The sequence below is a fragment of the Anomaloglossus baeobatrachus genome, chromosome 6 (genome assembly GCF_048569485.1).
Source record: "Anomaloglossus baeobatrachus isolate aAnoBae1 chromosome 6, aAnoBae1.hap1, whole genome shotgun sequence".
NCBI classification, from domain to species: domain Eukaryota; kingdom Metazoa; phylum Chordata; class Amphibia; order Anura; family Aromobatidae; genus Anomaloglossus; species Anomaloglossus baeobatrachus.
In genome coordinates, this window is record NC_134358.1 from 260,985,897 (window position 1) to 261,004,573 (window position 18,677).

The window sequence follows — 18,677 nt, forward strand, 5'->3', positions numbered from 1 at the left end:
TGACAGTTGTAGCCCATGCCCTGGATATATCGGTGTGTGGTGGCTCTTGAAGCACCGACTCCAGCAGCTGTCCACTCCTTCTGAATCTCCCTCAAATTTTTTAATAGCCTTTTCTTAACAATCTTATCAAGACTGCAGTTATCCCAGTTGCTTGTGCACTTTTTTCTACCACACTCTTTGCTACCACTCAACTTTCCATTCATATGCTTGAATACAGGACTCTGAACAGTCAGCTTCTCTAGCAATGACCTTTTGTGGCTTACCCTCCTTGTGGAGTGTGTCAATGACTGCCTTCTGGACATCTGTCAAGTCAGCAGTCTTCCCCATGATTATGTTGCCTAAAGAACCAGACTAAGGGACCATTTTATAAGCTTAGGAAGAATTTGTTGGTGTTTTGTGGTAATTATTCGAATTTTTGGAGATAATGACTTTTGGGTTTTCATTGGTTGCAAGCCATTATCATCAACATTAACAGAAATAAACACTTGAAATAAATAACTTTTTAATGACTATATAATATATGTGTTTCCCTTTTTGTACTGAAGTACTGAAATAAGTTAATTTTGATGATATTCTAATTTATTGAGATGCACTTGTATCTGGGACCACATTTCGCAACATAAGTCTACCATCCACGATAAACACACAATGTTACCCATTAGAACAAATTTTAAACCACAAGGATAGTCTGTATCACACTTAAAATACCAAGTTTTAGAACATGTACCATGGCTAGAAGAGGTGTTGATCAGGTCAAAAAATTTAAAGAACATGAGGCATTTTGGATCCACGTCTTACAAACAATAAAGCCATATGGTCTCAATAGGGAGTATGACATTTTCAATGAATATATCAACATATTTGTGTATTTTATTTAGGATCTGTAAATATATATTTTTTTTATGTTAATCATTAATGCAAGATTTTGCTTTTCTTCTTCGGTTCACATTAAACTCATTTTATTCTTCCTTTACAGATCCAATAATAATTATCAGGTAGTGGTTTCACACACACTTTAAAGCATGACCATCTCCCTAATTGTTTCTTTATTCTATCCCCCTTTCTTTCTATCTCTTCTTTTCCCTTCCCTCTCCTTCACTCCTCCCTCTTTCCCTCCCAGTGTTTGCCCCACTATCTTTCTGTTTCCCCTTCTATTTTATTTACCCCCTTCTATATTTCGCCACCTTCTTTTCCCTTCTCTCAAGCCTATTTTAATTTCTTCATGTCTTACCTCTATAGCCTCTTCCATGGGTTTTACTATGTCCCTGGCATTCTTGTCTCCTCTGTACTTTTATTTACTCTTTCCAGTTATTTTCACTGTTTTCACTCAGCGCGCATGTGTAGTACATGCCCTGCCCATTATGCACAGATAATATTTGAGAAAGGCCTTATTGGACCAAAACTACTAACATTTCTGTGATTGGGAAGTAAATATTTACGTTTCACATTATTATCTTCAATGCTGAAGAATTCTTTGATAATTGATATTTTTTTTTTCTTTTGGGAAACTACTCCATTTAAGCAGAGTTACCATATCTACTGTAGGAGTTAGGGCCGCTTTACACGCTGAGATATCATTACCGATATCGCTAGGGTGTGTACCCGCCCCCATCGTTTGTGCGACACAGGCGAATCATTGCCCGTGGCGCACAAAAATCGCACGGACCCATCACACTACTTACCTGCCTAGCGACGTCACTGTGACCAGCGAACCACCTCCTTTCTAAGGGGGCGGTTCGTTCGGCATCACAGCGTGTCACTGAGCGGCCGCCCAATCAAAGCGGAGATCAGCGGGACGTAACATCCCACCCACCTCTTTCCTTCTTCATTGGCGGTGGCCGTAGGTAAGGTGAGGTTCCTCGTTCCTGCGGTGTCACACATAGCAATGTGTGCTGCCGCAGGAACGACGAACTACATCGTCCAAGCAGCAGCAATGATAATTGGGAAGAGGGGGTGATGCCACCGATGCGCGATTTTGAATGTTTTTTGTGACGATTCAAAATCGCTCATAGGTGTCACACACAACGACATCGCTAAAGCGGCCGGATGTGCGTCACAAATTCCGTGACCCCAACAAGATCGCTTTAGCGATCTTGTAGCGTGTAAAGCCATCCTAAGGCTAGGTCCACATTTCCGTTGTTTTGCATCAGTCACATGCGTTGCTTGACACTTGTGACTGATGGGTTGTACAACGGGTGACAAGAATTGGAATTCATTGTCATCATAAAGCAGATTCCGTTGTAAAATGTGAGAGAGAACGATCAGCTGATCGTTCACAATAGCTGTCCGCCGGCTTTTGAGAGCGATCAAATGATCTCCCGGCTAATGAGAGCGATCAGCTGATCGTTCACAATAGCTGGCCGCCGGCTTTTGAGAGCGATCAAATGATCTCCCGGTGGCTAGCTAATGAGAGCGATCAGCTGATCGCTCACAGAAGCCGGCCGCCGGCTGATCGCTCACAGAAGCCGGCCGCCGGCTGATCGCTCACAGAAGCCGGCCGCCGGCTGATCGCTCACAGAAGCCGGCCGCCGGCTGATCGCTCACAGAAGCCGGCCGCCGGCTGATCGCTCACAGAAGCCGGCCGCCGGCTGATCGCTCACAGAAGCCGGCCGCCGGCTGATCGCTCACAGAAGCCGGCCGCCGGCTGATCGCTCACAGAAGCCGGCCGCCGGCTGATCGCTCACAGAAGCCGGCCGCCGGCTGATCGCTCACAGAAGCCGGCCGCCGGCTGATCGCTCACAGAAGCCGGCCGCCGGCTGATCGCTCACAGAAGCCGGCCGCCGGCTGATCGCTCACAGAAGCCGGCCGCCGGCTGATCGCTCACAGAAGCCGGCCGCCGGCTGATCGCTCACAGAAGCCGGCCGCCGGGTGATCGCTCACAGAAGCCGGCCGCCGGGTGATCGCTCACAGAAGCCGGCCGCCGGGTGATCGCTCACAGAAGCCGGCCGCCGGGTGATCGGCTGATCGTTCGGCCGCCGAGAGAGAGCATGCAAAGCAAAATCAAAAGGATTCTGCTGCTCAAAAAACGCTACATGCTGCATTCCTGCCGCCTGACGATCAGTCGTTCCACGACTGATCAGTTGGGCGGCGGATGCAACGCAAGGACATCAGTCACAATCCGCCTCTCAGACAAGTCTATGGGGAAAGGGCGGGCACGAGAGTATGGGCGGGCACTTGCGAAGCAATCACAGCGCCGCCCATACTCTCGTGCCTGCGACCACATCACTAGGTGTCCTGGCGTGCACGGGACCTCGAGCACAGTGGGCGGCGTAAGATACAGCAACGGACGCCAGACGGCCCGCCCCCATGGAGAATTTACAAGATTTTCAAACCGAAAAGGTACAGTTTTATAAAGTATTTATTTTGGTTTAAAAGGGGGCACAAAAAGTATAGAAACCTTGCTAGAATGCAACCCACGAGCTGCAGAGGGGGAAACGTTTAGGTTGAAAGCCAAATTTCTGATGACAGGTTCCCTTTAACTGATTAAAACACAGGATATACTGAATCTTTTTTTACAAAACTATATTTCAATCTACTCCGCTCCCCCTGCTCTGTAATAAGTGGTCAGCAGATTGGCATATATTTTCATTGTAACAACTTTCCAGAGCTGCCCTGTTTTCACTATGCAGTTACTGATGTTCTTTGTAAAGGATGTGGCAGGGCTGGTTTAGTTGAAAGCACAAGATCTCATAATAAGCAAAATCTTGCGCTTTCTCAGAGACCGGGTCAGATGTGGGGGAGTGAGTTGTGGGATCTCGCTCTGCAGGCCACAGAGCTAGTTTGGACCCAACTTTTAGGGTCTTAGGGTGCATGCGCACGATCAGTGTTCGCAGGGGTTTGAACACAGCATGCTTCAGCTGCGTCCAAAACGCTGCGTTTTACAGTACAAGCGCAGTGGACGGGATTTCTAGAAATCGGAACCACAGGTCCAGGACCCGCTCTGTCCAGGATACAGTGAATCCTGATCGTGGGCACACACCCTTAATACAGTTAGGTCCAGAAATATTTGGACAGTGACACAATTTTCGCGAGTTGGGCTCTGCATGCCACCACATTGGATTTGAAATGAAATCTCTACAACAGAATTCAAGTGCAGATTGTAACGTTTAATTTGAAGGTTTGAACAAAAATATCTGATAGAAATTGTAGGAATTGTACACATTTCTTTACAAACACTCCACATTTTAGGAGGTCAAAAGTAATTGGACAAATAAACCAAACCCAAACAAAATATTTTTATTTTCAATATTTTGTTGCGAATCCTTTGGAGGCAATCACTGCCTTAAGTCTGGAACCCATGGACATCACCAAACGCTGGGTTTCCTCCTTCTTAATGCTTTGCCAGGCCTTTACAGCCACAGCCTTCAGGTCTTGCTTGTTTGTGGGTCTTTCCGTCTTAGGCCAGAATCACACTTGCTAGTGCCTCGCGTGTTTCTCGCGCGAGTCTCTCATGATAGAACCCGGCATGGCCGCACACTATGCATACAAGGAGCGTCTGAGCTGCATAGAGATACATGCAACCGACCCGCTCCTGTCAGGGGTGTGTGGCCAAGACGGGTTCTACCATGAGAGACTCGTGCGAGAAACACGCGAGGCACTAGCAAGTGTGATTCTGGCCTTAAGTCTGGATTTGAGCAAGTGAAATGCATGCTCAATTGGGTTAAGATCTGGTGATTGACTTGGCTATTGCAGAATGTTCCACTTTTTTGCACTCATGAACTCCTGGGTAGCTTTGGCTGTATGCTTGGGATCATTGTCCATCTGTACTATGAAGCGCCGACCGATCAACTTTGCGGCATTTGGCTGAATCTGGGCTGAAAGTATATCCCAGTACACTTCAGAATTCATCCGGCTACTCTTGTCTGCTGTTATGTCATCAATAAACACAAGTGACCCAGTGCCATTGAAAGCCATGCATGCCCATGCCATCACGTTGCCTCCACCATGTTTTACAGAGGATGTGGTGTGCCTTGGATCATGTGCCGTTCCCTTTCTTCTCCAAACTTTTTTCTTCCCATCATTCTGGTACAGGTTGATCTTTGTCTCATCTGTCCATAGAATACTTTTCCAGAACTGAGCTGGCTTCATGAGGTGTTTTTCAGCAAATTTAACTCTGGCCTGTCTATTTTTGGAATTGATGAATGGTTTGCATCTAGATGTGAACCCTTTGTATTTACTTTCATGGAGTCTTCTCTTTACTGTTGACTTAGAGACAGATACACCTACTTCACTGAGAGTGTTCTGGACTTCAGTTGATGTTGTGAACGGGTTCTTCTTCACCAAAGAAAGTATGCGGCGATCATCCACCACTGTTGTCATCCGTGGACGCCCAGGCCTTTTTGAGTTCCCAAGCTCACCAGTCAATTCCATTTTTCTCAGAATGTACCCGACTGTTGATTTTGATACTCCAGGCATGTCTGCTATCTCTCTGATGGATTTTTTCTTTTTTTTCAGCCTCAGGATGTTGTGCTTCACCTCAATTGAGAGTTCCTTAGACCGCATGTTGTCTGGTCACAGCAACAGCTTCCAAATGCAAAACCACACACCTGTAATCAACCCCAGACCTTTTAACTACTTCATTGATTACAGGTTAACGAGGGAGATGCCTTCAGAGTTAATTGCAGCCCTTAGAGTCCCTTGTCCAATTACTTTTGGTCCCTTGAAAAAGAGGAGGCTATGCATTACACAGAGCTATGATTCCTAAACCCTTTCTCCGAATTGGATGTGAAAACTCTCATATTGCAGCTGGGAGTGTGCACTTTCAGCCCATATATATATATATATATTTGTATTTCTGAACATGTTTTTGTAAACAGCTAAAATACCAAAACTTGTGTCACTGTCCAAATATTTCTGGCCCTGACTGTAGGTACTCACTAACTTCGTATTAAGATTGACATACAAAATCTCCAGTTCTCATAACACACCTCATCAAATTTCATCCATATTTCTTTTTAAATCTTGCAGTCAATATATTTAAGATTCAGAATGCTGTCATTTGAATTATCCACTTTCTGTTAAGGCATGACATATATAGCCGAGTGGCAGCCCAGCAAGTACCAGTGCACAGCTTTATTCATTATGACATAAGCTGTGTTTGGAGCATTAATTCAGAAAAGTAGCTGGGAATGGTAGAATGTTAGAGGGGTTATCCAGGACTATATTAGTTTTTTGCTGTGGACCTAAGAACTAGCAGACAGGTAGTTAGTTGCTAACTATCTGCCTCTTCTGCCCAGTTCAGATCTATGTCAGCACAGAGCAGTCACTAACAGCTTCTGCTACCGATATGTCTACTGAGCAGCAGCTTCTCTTTTTCTCTACTCTATTGACTAGAGGTGACTGCCAATGTCATGTTGATTGATAAATCACCTCCCTGCTGCATAACTGCAGGAAGTCAGCTTTCAATCAGCATGACATTGGCATGTCCCATCGACAGAGCAGCATGAAGAAGAAGAGCTGCTTTGTTGACGTGGATCAGCTGAATCGCTAGCAGGAGTGGTCAGTGACCACTGTGAGATGGCACCACGAGCAGTTCTGGGTGTATATTGCTAATCCCTGCCTAACCATCCCTGTATACACTAGCATAGATAAAGAGATCTTTAGAAAAAGTATTTCTAAAGATCTTTTACCATATGCTAATGATCGAGGGGACTAGTCCCCTGGGCGTTAGTTCCCCTTGCCAGTCGGCTCCATTAGCATGTTAGAACGCCCCTATGGGTGTGCTAACATGCTAATGAATTTGCAGTGTTACAGAATGATCTCACTCACGTCTCTGCCGCCATCACGTCCAATGCTGGATTTCAGCTCAGTACGCATGACTCCGGAGTTTCGGTCATGCACACTACTTTAGTTTGAAGCCAGGACGCAAACACCTGCTTCATAGTGTGCATGACCTAAACTCCGGGATCGTGCGCACTGAGCCGAAATCCGCCGTCGGACACGATGTTAGCGGAGAGGTGAGTGAGATCATCCTCTGATGCAGCACATTCATTAGCACACCCACAGGGGCATACTAACATGCTAATGGAGCCGACTGGCCAGGGGAACTAACGCCCAGGGGACTAGTCCCTTCACTCATTAGCACATGGTAAAAGATCTTTAGAAATACAGTGATGCCTCGGTTTTCGTTGATAATCCGTCTGAATACAATCGATGAAAACCGAAACAGACTAAAATCAAGGCAATTATTTCCATAGGAATCAATGTAAATCCAATTCATTTGTTTTAGACACTCTAAAGTACATACCAAAAACACATTTTATAGGGAATAAAGATAGTGTTTAATACTAAAAACAACAAGAAATTAATATAAAAGAAATATAAAATGAATATAAAATACTAATGTAAAGAATAAATACATTTTATCTTACATACATTTTGAAACTGACAATCTATGCTAGTGTATACAGGGACATTTAGACAGGGATTAGCAATATACACACAGAACTGCTCGTGGTTCTGGGTGCATATTACACCTGACAGGTTCACTTCAACTGGTTAGCAACTACCTGCCAGTTAGTTTTTTTTTAACTCTTGGCAAAAAAAATTATTTAGTCCTGGATAACCCCTTTAAATTGAAATTGTCAGATAATGCCTGCTGGCTGAACCACAGGCAGTATGAATCAGTCTGGTTGAACTACTGTAGCTGTACATGTATTACATTGCAACACTGCAGAGTTTCAAAGAAAACGTACTTTGAAAAGCCAGCCAGGAATTGGGTGTATTGGCTAAATTGTCCAGGGCTGGTACCCAGGGGCTTGAGATTACTGACAGTTCTTTCAAGGGCTGGCCATTGACAAGTCAGCCAAGACACACAGTTCCCAGCTGTTTTTTCCAAAACATCTGCATTTCATAGCACATACCCAGCTGCAATAATAATTTTTCTTATGTTTCTGAATGATACTTTTTTTTGTCCACATGGCCCTTTACTTGCAGTAAACTACTACTCAAGTTCAGATGGTTTGTATATCTGCTGCAACAATGCAGATAGCATTTAATTCATGTTGCTCGTGTTTCGGACAGCATAATGACAGTTTCCATTAAAGCAATATCCCAAGAAATATCCCCAATTTAGAGTATGAAAACAGCAGAAGAACTATAAATCCTTCATTTATATTTTCCAATCCTTCCAAATCCACTTGTTGCTTTAGTGAAAAAATACTGCATAAAAAACTAGAGTGGTGCCAACTGAAAAACTAACAGCGGTAAATCCTGAAAAGTGCATGTGACATGATACTCTGTCATTTACATAACTATTACAGTTTATCTGCTATTCCAAAGTAAAGATGTTATGTGTATGGTTGATAACAAGAAAAGGCTTGTTACATTCTACACAATTTCTGCACTAAATAATTTCTAACCTTTATGCATTATAGCTTTATGCTGAGCTTGGAATTACGATATACACATACACTTCAAAAGGGTATGAAGAAACAAGGCTCTATTCCAAATACTTAAGCTTATATTTAATATTTATGTAAGAAATACAAAATCATATTTCTCAATTGACTAAATCATATAATCCCAAAATCTCAGCCTTCCGGATTTACCCAACTGTGATTTCCCTTCCTTTGTGAACAATGGAAACTAACTGATTAGCTGGCACGCTGCCCCATATATTCAGTTCATGAACTACAAAGAAAAAGCAATGCTGAACAGAAATCAAAAACTGGAAACATCAGGCATGGCTACAGTTAATCCATCACTATGAAGTACCGTAATCTTAAATCAATAGCAAGCTTGGAAAGTCACAACTCTATAGATAAATTCTAACCTGGCAATAAACTAGAGTTGTGGATTGCGAATATTGACCACTCATCTGCGTGGATTTTCTTGGCATTAATGAGTGTAACAGATGCCAAACAAGGCATCATATCTGTCGAAAAATTGATGTACCTTGTTGGATTTTTTCAGATGTGGTTAGCTGCTGTTCATAAATAAATCAAATTTAGCCCAACATCACAGCAAATCATCATAACCTGTACAGATACTTTTTGCCGTTTGACAGAGGACATTATCCTGCAGAAAGAGGCCATTACCAATAGGAAATGCTGTTTGCCATGAATGGGTATTTTTGATCTGTTAATGTTTAGGTAGATGGAATGTGCCAGTAGGATCCACATGTATATCAGGACTATGGATTCCCAGAAGAACATATTCCAGTGCATCATACTGCCATTGCAAGGCTATTTTACATATTGCATCCTTGTGCTAATTCTTCCCGACGTAAGCAATGTTCATGCACCTAACCTTACACACAGCCATAAAAGAAAAGGGGATTTTTGGACAGTGATAAGTGATTATTTGGTACAACCCTCTTACATAACTATGTCGGTCACATTTAGCTGGTACACTGCCCAGGAACGCTCTATTATCCAGTGATGAGAGTGTAATTAGCATGTCCTGGAGTAGGAGACTCCAATAATGAAAATATCATTTGAATCAAGCCCGTTAGGCTACTTTCACACATCAGTTTTTTTCCATCAGGCACAATCTGGAAAAAAACGGATAAAACGGATCTGGCGCCGGATCCGTTTTATCCACATTGATTTGTATTAACTCCGGATTGTGTTGGATGGCATTGCGTTGCATCTGGCTTTTGCCTGATCTGGCGTAATTGGCTAATGCGGCGAACGGATGGAACGTCTCTTGTAACATTTGTTGCCTGTGACAAAAAACGCATTGCACCAGGTCCGGCGCGATACGGTGTGATTTATAATGGAAGTCTATGGACGCTGAATCCGGCAAAAAACGGATGCGGCCGCCAGATCCGTGTTTTTAAACTGAGCATGCTCCAATTTATTGTAAGAAAATGGATCTGGCAAAAAAAAACAAAACCCAGACAAAACGGTGCAAAAACGGATGCGCCGGATCCCTTTCTTTTTTGGACGGATCCGTCGAAAAAGAAGGGAAATTTTGTTTACTTACCGTAAATTCCTTTTCTTCTAGCTCCAATTGGGAGACCCAGACAATTGGGTGTATAGGCTATGCCTCCGGAGGCCGCACAAAGTATTACACTAAAAGTGTAAAGCCCCTCCCCTTCTGCCTATACACCCCCCGTGCTCCCACGGGCTCCTCAGTTTTGGTGCAAAAGCAAGAAGGAGGAAAAAAAATTATAAACTGGTTTAAAGTAAATTCAATCCGAAGGAATATCGGAGAACTGAAACCATTCAACATGAACAACATGTGTACACAAAAAAACAGGGGCGGGTGCTGGGTCTCCCAATTGGAGCTAGAAGAAAAGGAATTTACGGTAAGTAAACAAAATTCCCTTCTTCTTTGTCGCTCCATTGGGAGACCCAGACAATTGGGACGTCCAAAAGCAGTCCCTGGGTGGGTAAATAATACCTCATAATAGAGCCGTAACGGCTCAGTCCTACAGGTGGGCAACCGCCGCCTGAAGGACTCGCCTACCTAGGCTGGCATCCGCCGAAGCATAGGTATGCACCTGATAGTGTTTCGTGAAAGTGTGCAGGCTCGACCAGGTAGCCGCCTGGCACACCTGCTGAGCCGTAGCCTGGTGCCTCAAAGCCCAGGACGCACCCACGGCTCTGGTAGAATGGGTCTTCAGCCCTGAGGGAACCGGAAGCCCAGCAGAACGGTAAGCTTCGAGAATTGGTTCCTTGATCCACCGAGCCAGGGTTGATTTGGAAGCCTGTGACCCTTTACGCTGGCCAGCGACAAGGACAAAGAGTGCATCCGAGCGGCGCAGGGGCGCCGTACGAGAAATGTAGAGTCTGAGTGCTCTCACCAGATCTAACAAGTGCAAATCCTTTTCACATTGGTGAGTTGGATGAGGGCAAAAAGAGGGTAAGGAGATATCCTGATTGAGATGAAAAGGGGATACCACCTTAGGTAGGAATTCCGGAACCGGACGCAGAACCACCTTGTCCTGGTGAAACACCAGGAAAGGGGCTTTGCATGACAATGCTGCTAGCTCAGACACTCTCCGAAGTGAAGTGACTGCTACTAGGAAAACCACTTTCTGTGAAAGGCGTGCGAGAGAAATATCCCTCATTGGCTCGAACGGTGGTTTCTGAAGAACCATCAGCACCCTGTTCAGATCCCAGGGTTCCAACGGACGTTTGTAAGGAGTAACGATGTGACAAACCCCCTGCAGGAACGTGCGTACCTGTGGAAGTCTGGCCAGGCGCTTCTGAAAAAACACAGAGAGCGCAGAGACTTGTCCCTTAAGGGAGCAGAGTGACAAACCCTTTTCCAATCCGGATTGAAGAAAGGACAGAAAAGTGGGCAAGGCAAATGGCCAGGGAGAAAAACCCTGAGCAGAGCACCACGACAGGAATATTTTCCACGTCCTGTGGTAGATCTTGGCGGACGTTGGTTTCCTAGCCTGTCTCATAGTGGCAATGACCTCCTGGGATAATCCTGAAGACGCTAAGATCCAGGACTCAATGGCCACACAGTCAGGTTGAGGGCCGCAGAATTCAGATGGAAAAACGGCCCTTGAGACAGCAAGTCTGGTCGGTCTGGTAGTGCCCACGGTTGGCCGACCGTGAGATGCCACAGATCCGGGTACCACGACCTCCTCGGCCAGTCTGGAGCGACGAGGATGGCGCGGCGGCAGTCGGCCCTGATCTTGCGTAACACTCTGGGCAAAAGTGCCAGCGGAGGAAACACATAAGGGAGTTGAAACTGCGACCAATCTTGAACTAAGGCGTCTGCCGCCAGAGCTCTGTGATCGTGAGAACGTGCCATGAATGCCGTGACCTTGTTGTTGTGCCGGGACGCCATTAGGTCGACGTCCGGCATCCCCCAGCGGCGACAGATCTCCTGAAACACGTCCGGGTGAAGGGACCATTCCCCTGCGTCCATGCCCTGGCGACTGAGAAAATCTGCTTCCCAGTTTTCCACGCCTGGGATGTGAACTGCGGAGATGGTGGAGGCCGTGGCTTCCACCCACATCAAAATCCGCCGGACTTCCTGGAAGGCTTGCCGACTGCGTGTTCCTCCTTGGTGGTTGATGTAAGCCACCGCTGTGGAGTTGTCCGACTGAATTCGGATCTGCTTGCCTTCCAGCCACTGCTGGAACGCTTTCAGGGCAAGGTACACTGCCCTGATCTCCAGAACATTGATCTGAAGTGAGGACTCTTGCTGGGTCCACGTACCCTGAGCCCTGTGGTGGAGAAAGACTGCTCCCCACCCTGACAGACTCGCGTCCGTCGTGACCACCGCCCAGGATGGGGGTAGGAAGGATTTCCCCTTCGATAATGAAGTGGCACAAAGCAAAAAACTGAAGAGCCCGTGGGAGCACGGGGGGTGTATAGGCAGAAGGGGAGGGGCTTTACACTTTTAGTGTAATACTTTGTGCGGCCTCCGGAGGCATAGCCTATACACCCAATTGTCTGGGTCTCCCAATGGAGCGACAAAGAAAAAAAGGATCTGGCTCATCTGTTTTTGCATATATCTATGCCGGATCCGTTACATCAGGCACATGCCGGATTGTGCCTGATGCCAAAAAACTGATGTGTGAAATTAGACTTACACTTCACAAGACATCATCAGGGTTCCAGCAGCCAACACTGTGGCAACTCATAATGGCAGCTTTTTTATTTCTGGATTGATCTATAAACCTTTTTATTAGTGATGAACAAGTACTACCATGCTCAGGTGCTTGGTACTTGTAACGAGTAGTGATGAGCAAGCATTACCATGCCTGGGTGCTTGGTAGTCGTAATGAGCAGTTGGATGATTGGATGAGCACCCGAGCATGGTAGTATGTGCTCATTACTACTGATTACAAGTACCGAGCACCCGAGCATGGTAGTGTGTGCTCATCACTACTGATTACAAGTACCGAGCATGGTAGTGTGTGTTTTCATCACTACTGATTATGTTCACATAGTTTTTAGATGTGAATTTTGAAGTAGATTTTGAGGAGGATTTTATAGCAGATCTGCTATATATTCCATATATAAACTGCTTCAAATGTGTTTTGAATACTCTTCCTATTAATTCCAATAGAAAATCCACTTTGCTGGTCATGCGATAAACTTTGAGTGGGGTTTTTTTTTCCCCTTTAAAAAATTCTGTGAAAAAGAAAAGTTACATGTCACTTCTTTGAGGTGGTGTTGAACAAATCATTGGGGTACAAGTTTATGAATTGAGGCTGACAGAGTATCAGCATTGCCCTTTGGTAGACAGAGCAGAGAGCTGCGATAACATGGGGCCCTATATCTGGAAGTCATCTGAGAGTCAAGTTCTATTAATCTTTATTCTGTCAGAGGTGAATTACATTTATTATGTGATGCAAGGATATAAGTAAATCTGCAGCTGATTTTATATTATATATATATATATATATATATATATGTATGTGTATGTATATCTATATATATAATTGCCTTATTCTGTCTGTCTGTCTGTCTGTCATGCTCCAAAATTGTGTCCTTACGGTGACACAAAGCTGATTGGCCGCTGGGCTCGCCATGGCCCCGCCCCCCCACACGGATTGGCCTCTCGCCCTGGCTCTCTGCAGGCCCCGCCCCCCTCACGCAATGCATGCTCGCTCTGGCCCAACTGACACGGAGCTCCGACTCCCAGGTGAGTACACACACACACATCAGATCACACTCACTCTCACACACACACACACATCACATCCACACACTCACAACATCCTGGGATATCGCAGACATAACCTTGCGATGCTGGGATCTTGACGGAGCCCGTGAACGCTGGTAACCATTATACACATCGGGTAACTAAGGTCCCTTGGTTACCCGATGTGTATCATAGTTACCAGTGTACACCGGCTCACACTCACTCTCACACACACCTCACACACACACATCACATCCACATACTCACAGCATCCGGAGATATCGCTTGCTTCTCTGCCTCGATACTGTGCTGTTGTGACCTTCCAGGACTTGCCGGAGGATCACATGGCCAGAAGCATGTGGTATCTCCGGATGTTGTGAGTGTGAGCGTGGATGTGCGATATCGTCAGTGTGTGTGTGTGTGTGTGTGAGTGTGTGTATGCGATCGGGTGTGTGTGAGTGTATGCGATCGGGTGTGTGTGAGTGTATGCGATCGGATCTGTGAGTGTCGGCAGAGGAGCACGGCGTGCTGGAGGAGGCTGGGAGGAGAGAGGCTGATCTTGGAGAAGGCTGGGAGGGGGAGGCTGCTGCTGGGGGAGGATGCTGCTGGGGGAGGCTGGAAGGAGAGAGGCTGAGGCTGGGGGAGGCTGAGGCTGGGAGGAGGGAGGCTGGGAGGAGGGAGGCTGATGCTGGGGGAGGCTGGGAGCACGATGGGGGGTGCGCAGCATGGCGGATGGACCACGTTTGGGAGTGCGCAGCATGGCGGATGGACCACGTTTAGGAGTGCGCAGCATGGCGGATGGACCACGTTTGGGAGTGCGCAGCATGGCGGATGGACCACGTTTGGGAGTGCGCAGCATGGCGGATGGACCACGTTTGGGAGTGCGCAGCATGGCGGATGGACCACGATGGGGGGTGCGCAGCATGGGGGATGGAGCACGATGGGAGGTGCACACCTTCCCCAACACACCACACACACACTGGGAACCACAAACACCGCCGTACACAGACACCCACACACAGACAACACAACACCCAACACACAAACACCGCGGCATACATAAATATACGCACATACCACGCAACACACACACATTGCACAAAACATACCTCCCCCCAAAACACACCACACCCACACAAACCGCGCAACACACACACACAACGCTACAGACACACAGCGCTCCACAAACAACGCAACACACATACAACACCGCTCTCACCCCCCGTCACACCCAGACAACACCCAGAACATGTACAGCGCCCTACACAAACACTTGGTAACTACACACAACAACATCTATATATAAACAAAAATCATACATTAACTACACAATACATAAATTCTAGAATACCCGATGTGTATTATCGGGCCACCTTCTAGTATAATATATATATATATATATATATATATATATATATATATATATATATATATAGGCACGGGCCGGACAAAGTCAGCCATTGATTGTACAGGATTGGGGAAGCAGTGGTGACCATCTGTGCCATTGCCAAATATTGCCACAAATAGATTACCAGCAGCACATCCGTGTATTATACCCCATATTCTACACATGTATGTACAGTTCTCCGAATACTATATGCTGATACACCATGATCAGAGGCAGTGACTGATACCCTAATGAGAAGGCAGCCTGACCAGAGTTTGTGTATTTCTAATGTCCTCAGCTTTTACTATTCTCCTGTACTTCGCGCTTCATGTCACAAGTCCATGTTCCATAGAAAGCAGACCCCATGTCCTGGGAGCTACAGGGATGATATGGAGGAGGGGGTGTACATACTATTCGGGCTGGATACCGCCAGATCCTGCTCCTTGCACAATGGTAGGATGTGGGGAGTTTCCGCAGCCTGGCTTTTCTTGTAAAGCATGTGTCTGCTGCTTCTAAACTCTTCCACCTGGGAATGCCCTTCACCTACTGCTGAGGTAACCTGACGCTATGGCAGACGGCTGGATAATAACCTGAGGGCTGTGAGGAAAGCAGCCATGTAGCGGACACCAGCAGTGTTTATGGGGTCACCTGTGGTCTGAGGCTATCAGGTGACCTGTGAAGGGCTTTTCTGGGTGAGTTTCCCGCCCTTTAGCCGGTGCTTGTACACCTGGTGCCACACTCGGTGAGGGGAGCAGCCTTACCTGTCTTGCCGGCAGCGCCGTGCACAGAGCCCCCATAGTCCACAGTGCCGCGGTGAGGAGCGCCGTGCTCTTCATGGTTGTCCTCCAGCCGCTGTCTCTCCCCACTGACACTTATTGCTCTGCCATTACATGCCAGTCACCTCGGCTGCCCATTAATCCCCACACGTCCTCGTGGAGGCACGTCTCCCCCGGACCGGCCGTCTGCAGAGCACTCTCGGGTTTCGGTTTGGCTGCACGGAGTGTGCCCTGCCTCCTGACACTTCCTTGTCAGACTCCCCCTCATTATTCGCTCCCAGATGTGTTCCCTGCCCATGTCCCCGCCTCAAGAGATACCATCTCCAGAAGCTGGTGGTGTGTATCTACATACCTGTATCCGGCACTGATTGTATATAGAGGGCACTGCTGTGGGTGAGGTGGGCACATCATACATTACAATGACCCTCCACACACAGAAACATGATATAGTTGGAAACTAAATCCCGCTCATCACCCATACTCCAGAGCCAGGCTGCCCACCATGCCCATGTGCACTCAGCTGAACCCTCAGGTAACAGGTGATCACTCACCCAATTGTTGTGACTAGTATGAGCGAGCACTTCAGTGCTCAGTACTCGTAACCCGAGTGTAATGGAAGTCAATGGGGAAGGCGAGCATTTTTGCGGGAAATCTTCCAGAAGAATGCTCACGTTTCCCAATGACTTTCAATATTCTGGATCTTGTGTCGCGCCCATCCAAGTAGTGATGGGCAGTCCGGCTCTTTTTGATGAGCCGGCTCATTCGGCTCGGCTCACCAAAAAGAATCGGCTCTTTCGGCTCAAAAAACGGCTCTTTTTTTAAAAAAACCCCTCTGCTACACCTTGTGATGATACAGAACCTCCCCTGTACATTGGGAACCTCATTTTACACCCTTGTATGTATCTAGTGAAGCAGTAAAAACAGTTTTTAGCATTATTGTTTCCGTTTCCTCAGATTGTCAGCTCTTCTGGACAGGGCCCTCGCTCCTCTTTTATGTGGTGTTTTTTGTACATGTCCTTTCTACATTAGTCAGTGCTCTGATATGTGTCGCTCCTACAAAAGATTATAATTCCTGAAAATAAATGCGAGTTGCAATTACTGTACTGCCTGTCACTATATGTGCAACACACACACACACACTGTACATACTGAACACAAAGGACACACATACATACACACATTGTACACACACACTGTACATACTGAACACAAAGGACACACATACACACATTGTACACACACACTGTACATACTGAACACAAAGGACACACATACACACATTGTACACACATACTGTACATACTGAACACAAAGGACACACATACATACACACATTGTACACACACACTGTACATACTGAACACAAAGGACACACATACATACACACATTGTACACACATACTGTACATACTGAACACAAAGGACACACATACATACACACATTGTACACACATACTGTACATACTGAACACAAAGGACACACATACATACACACATTGTACACACATACTGTACATACTGAACACACTGAACACAAAGGACACACATGCATACACACATTGTACACACACACTGTGCGCACACCAACATATGGAAGCATAGGATACTGAATAGCAAAATCAGTTTATTTCAACACAACCTGGAACAGAAATGTTTAAATGCTAACATAGCATGGGTCCAACTTCTGCTGGTGGTGCACAGCACTACAAGTCCCAGCAAGTGGAACACAATATGGCAATGCAACACTAGTTACATACCAACTTTTTTAACAGTTAAGTGACAATAAATGTCATTGAGGTAGTATTGCACATAAAACAAATGTATAGAGGTTGTCCTGACTAACATTGATGGCCTGGCCTTACTATAGGTAATCGATGTGTGATGGCTGGAGGGCGGATGTGCGGTATCTAGCCGCTGTCACTACATACAAGATGGAGCACCTTCATAACAGCAAATCTGGCCAACATTAAGAAGAGCTGATCATCCGAGGTGTCGGGTGCTGCCCTACAGCAATCACACATTGATCAACTAAAGCAGAGGTGAGGACCTCCAGGTCTGGAGGGTGCAGGTCATGTGTTCAGGATTTCCTTATGGTACTGTCACACTGGTGGAGGATCGCCTCTGAACATGCCCGTAGTCCAGGCGAGGCAGGGAGCTATACTTTGTATGGCTCCCGTCATGTGTCAGAACACTATTGCTGCGTCACACGCGGCAATGTGTTCAGATCGCCTGCTCCTCATCGCCAGGTTTCCCAGCAGTGCTAGGCAACCTCCGAATTCAGGAGATGAGCGGTGGCAGCGGGAAATTGCCCTGTCACACGAGGCGACACACTGGCGATGTCATTGTAACTTGGCCATGCCTACTAAGTTGCAGCAACATTGCCAGTGATACCTCCCTGTCTGACGGGGTCTTTAGTATTGCACAGTTGATAATTGAATCATCTACACTGTGTGTGGCACTCAAGACCTGAAGTTTCCCATCTCTGAATTAAAGTAAGGGCCCTGTCACACATGTCAATGTGGTGGGCAACGTCGCTGATGACCATGTGACCCCGCCCACCGCATCAACGTCACGGGTGAGATGCCATATGTGACGATCTCACCTGCGACTTCTCCTGCAATGTCGCTGTGTGATGCCATAGCATCACACCAGTGTCTCCAGGAGCTATAGTGCAGCTCCTGAAGTCGCTGGTGTGAAGGTGTCACATGCAGCGATGTCGCTAGATTGCAGTTGCGTGGTTTTCGGGCCGGACCGAAAACTTCGCGACTGCGACCAGCGATAAATTGTGGGGCGATTTTGCCGGGTCACACGTGGCGATGCACTCACGATATCGCCACAGTGACATCGCTGTGGCGATATCGTGAGTCACATTAGGCTGCGGGGAAACCAGGAGAGGTAAGTACAGATTTATTTTTTAATGAGTACACGCTCGCCAGAGGATTATGGGGGAGGAG

At 46.5% G+C, this 18,677-nt stretch overlaps 1 protein-coding gene across 1 annotated transcript in view; it reads right to left on the minus strand.

The window, feature by feature from the left end:
* Positions 1 to 15,933, minus strand: part of TNFRSF11A (TNF receptor superfamily member 11a) — a 125,779-nt gene extending 109,846 nt beyond the window's left edge. Inside the window, exon 1 of the mRNA XM_075316497.1 lies at positions 15,709 to 15,933. Coding sequence (XP_075172612.1) covers positions 15,709 to 15,783 — 75 coding nt within the window. The 5' untranslated portion in view covers positions 15,784 to 15,933. The remainder of the gene's footprint in view (positions 1 to 15,708) is intronic.
* Positions 15,934 to 18,677: the final 2,744 nt, after the last annotated feature.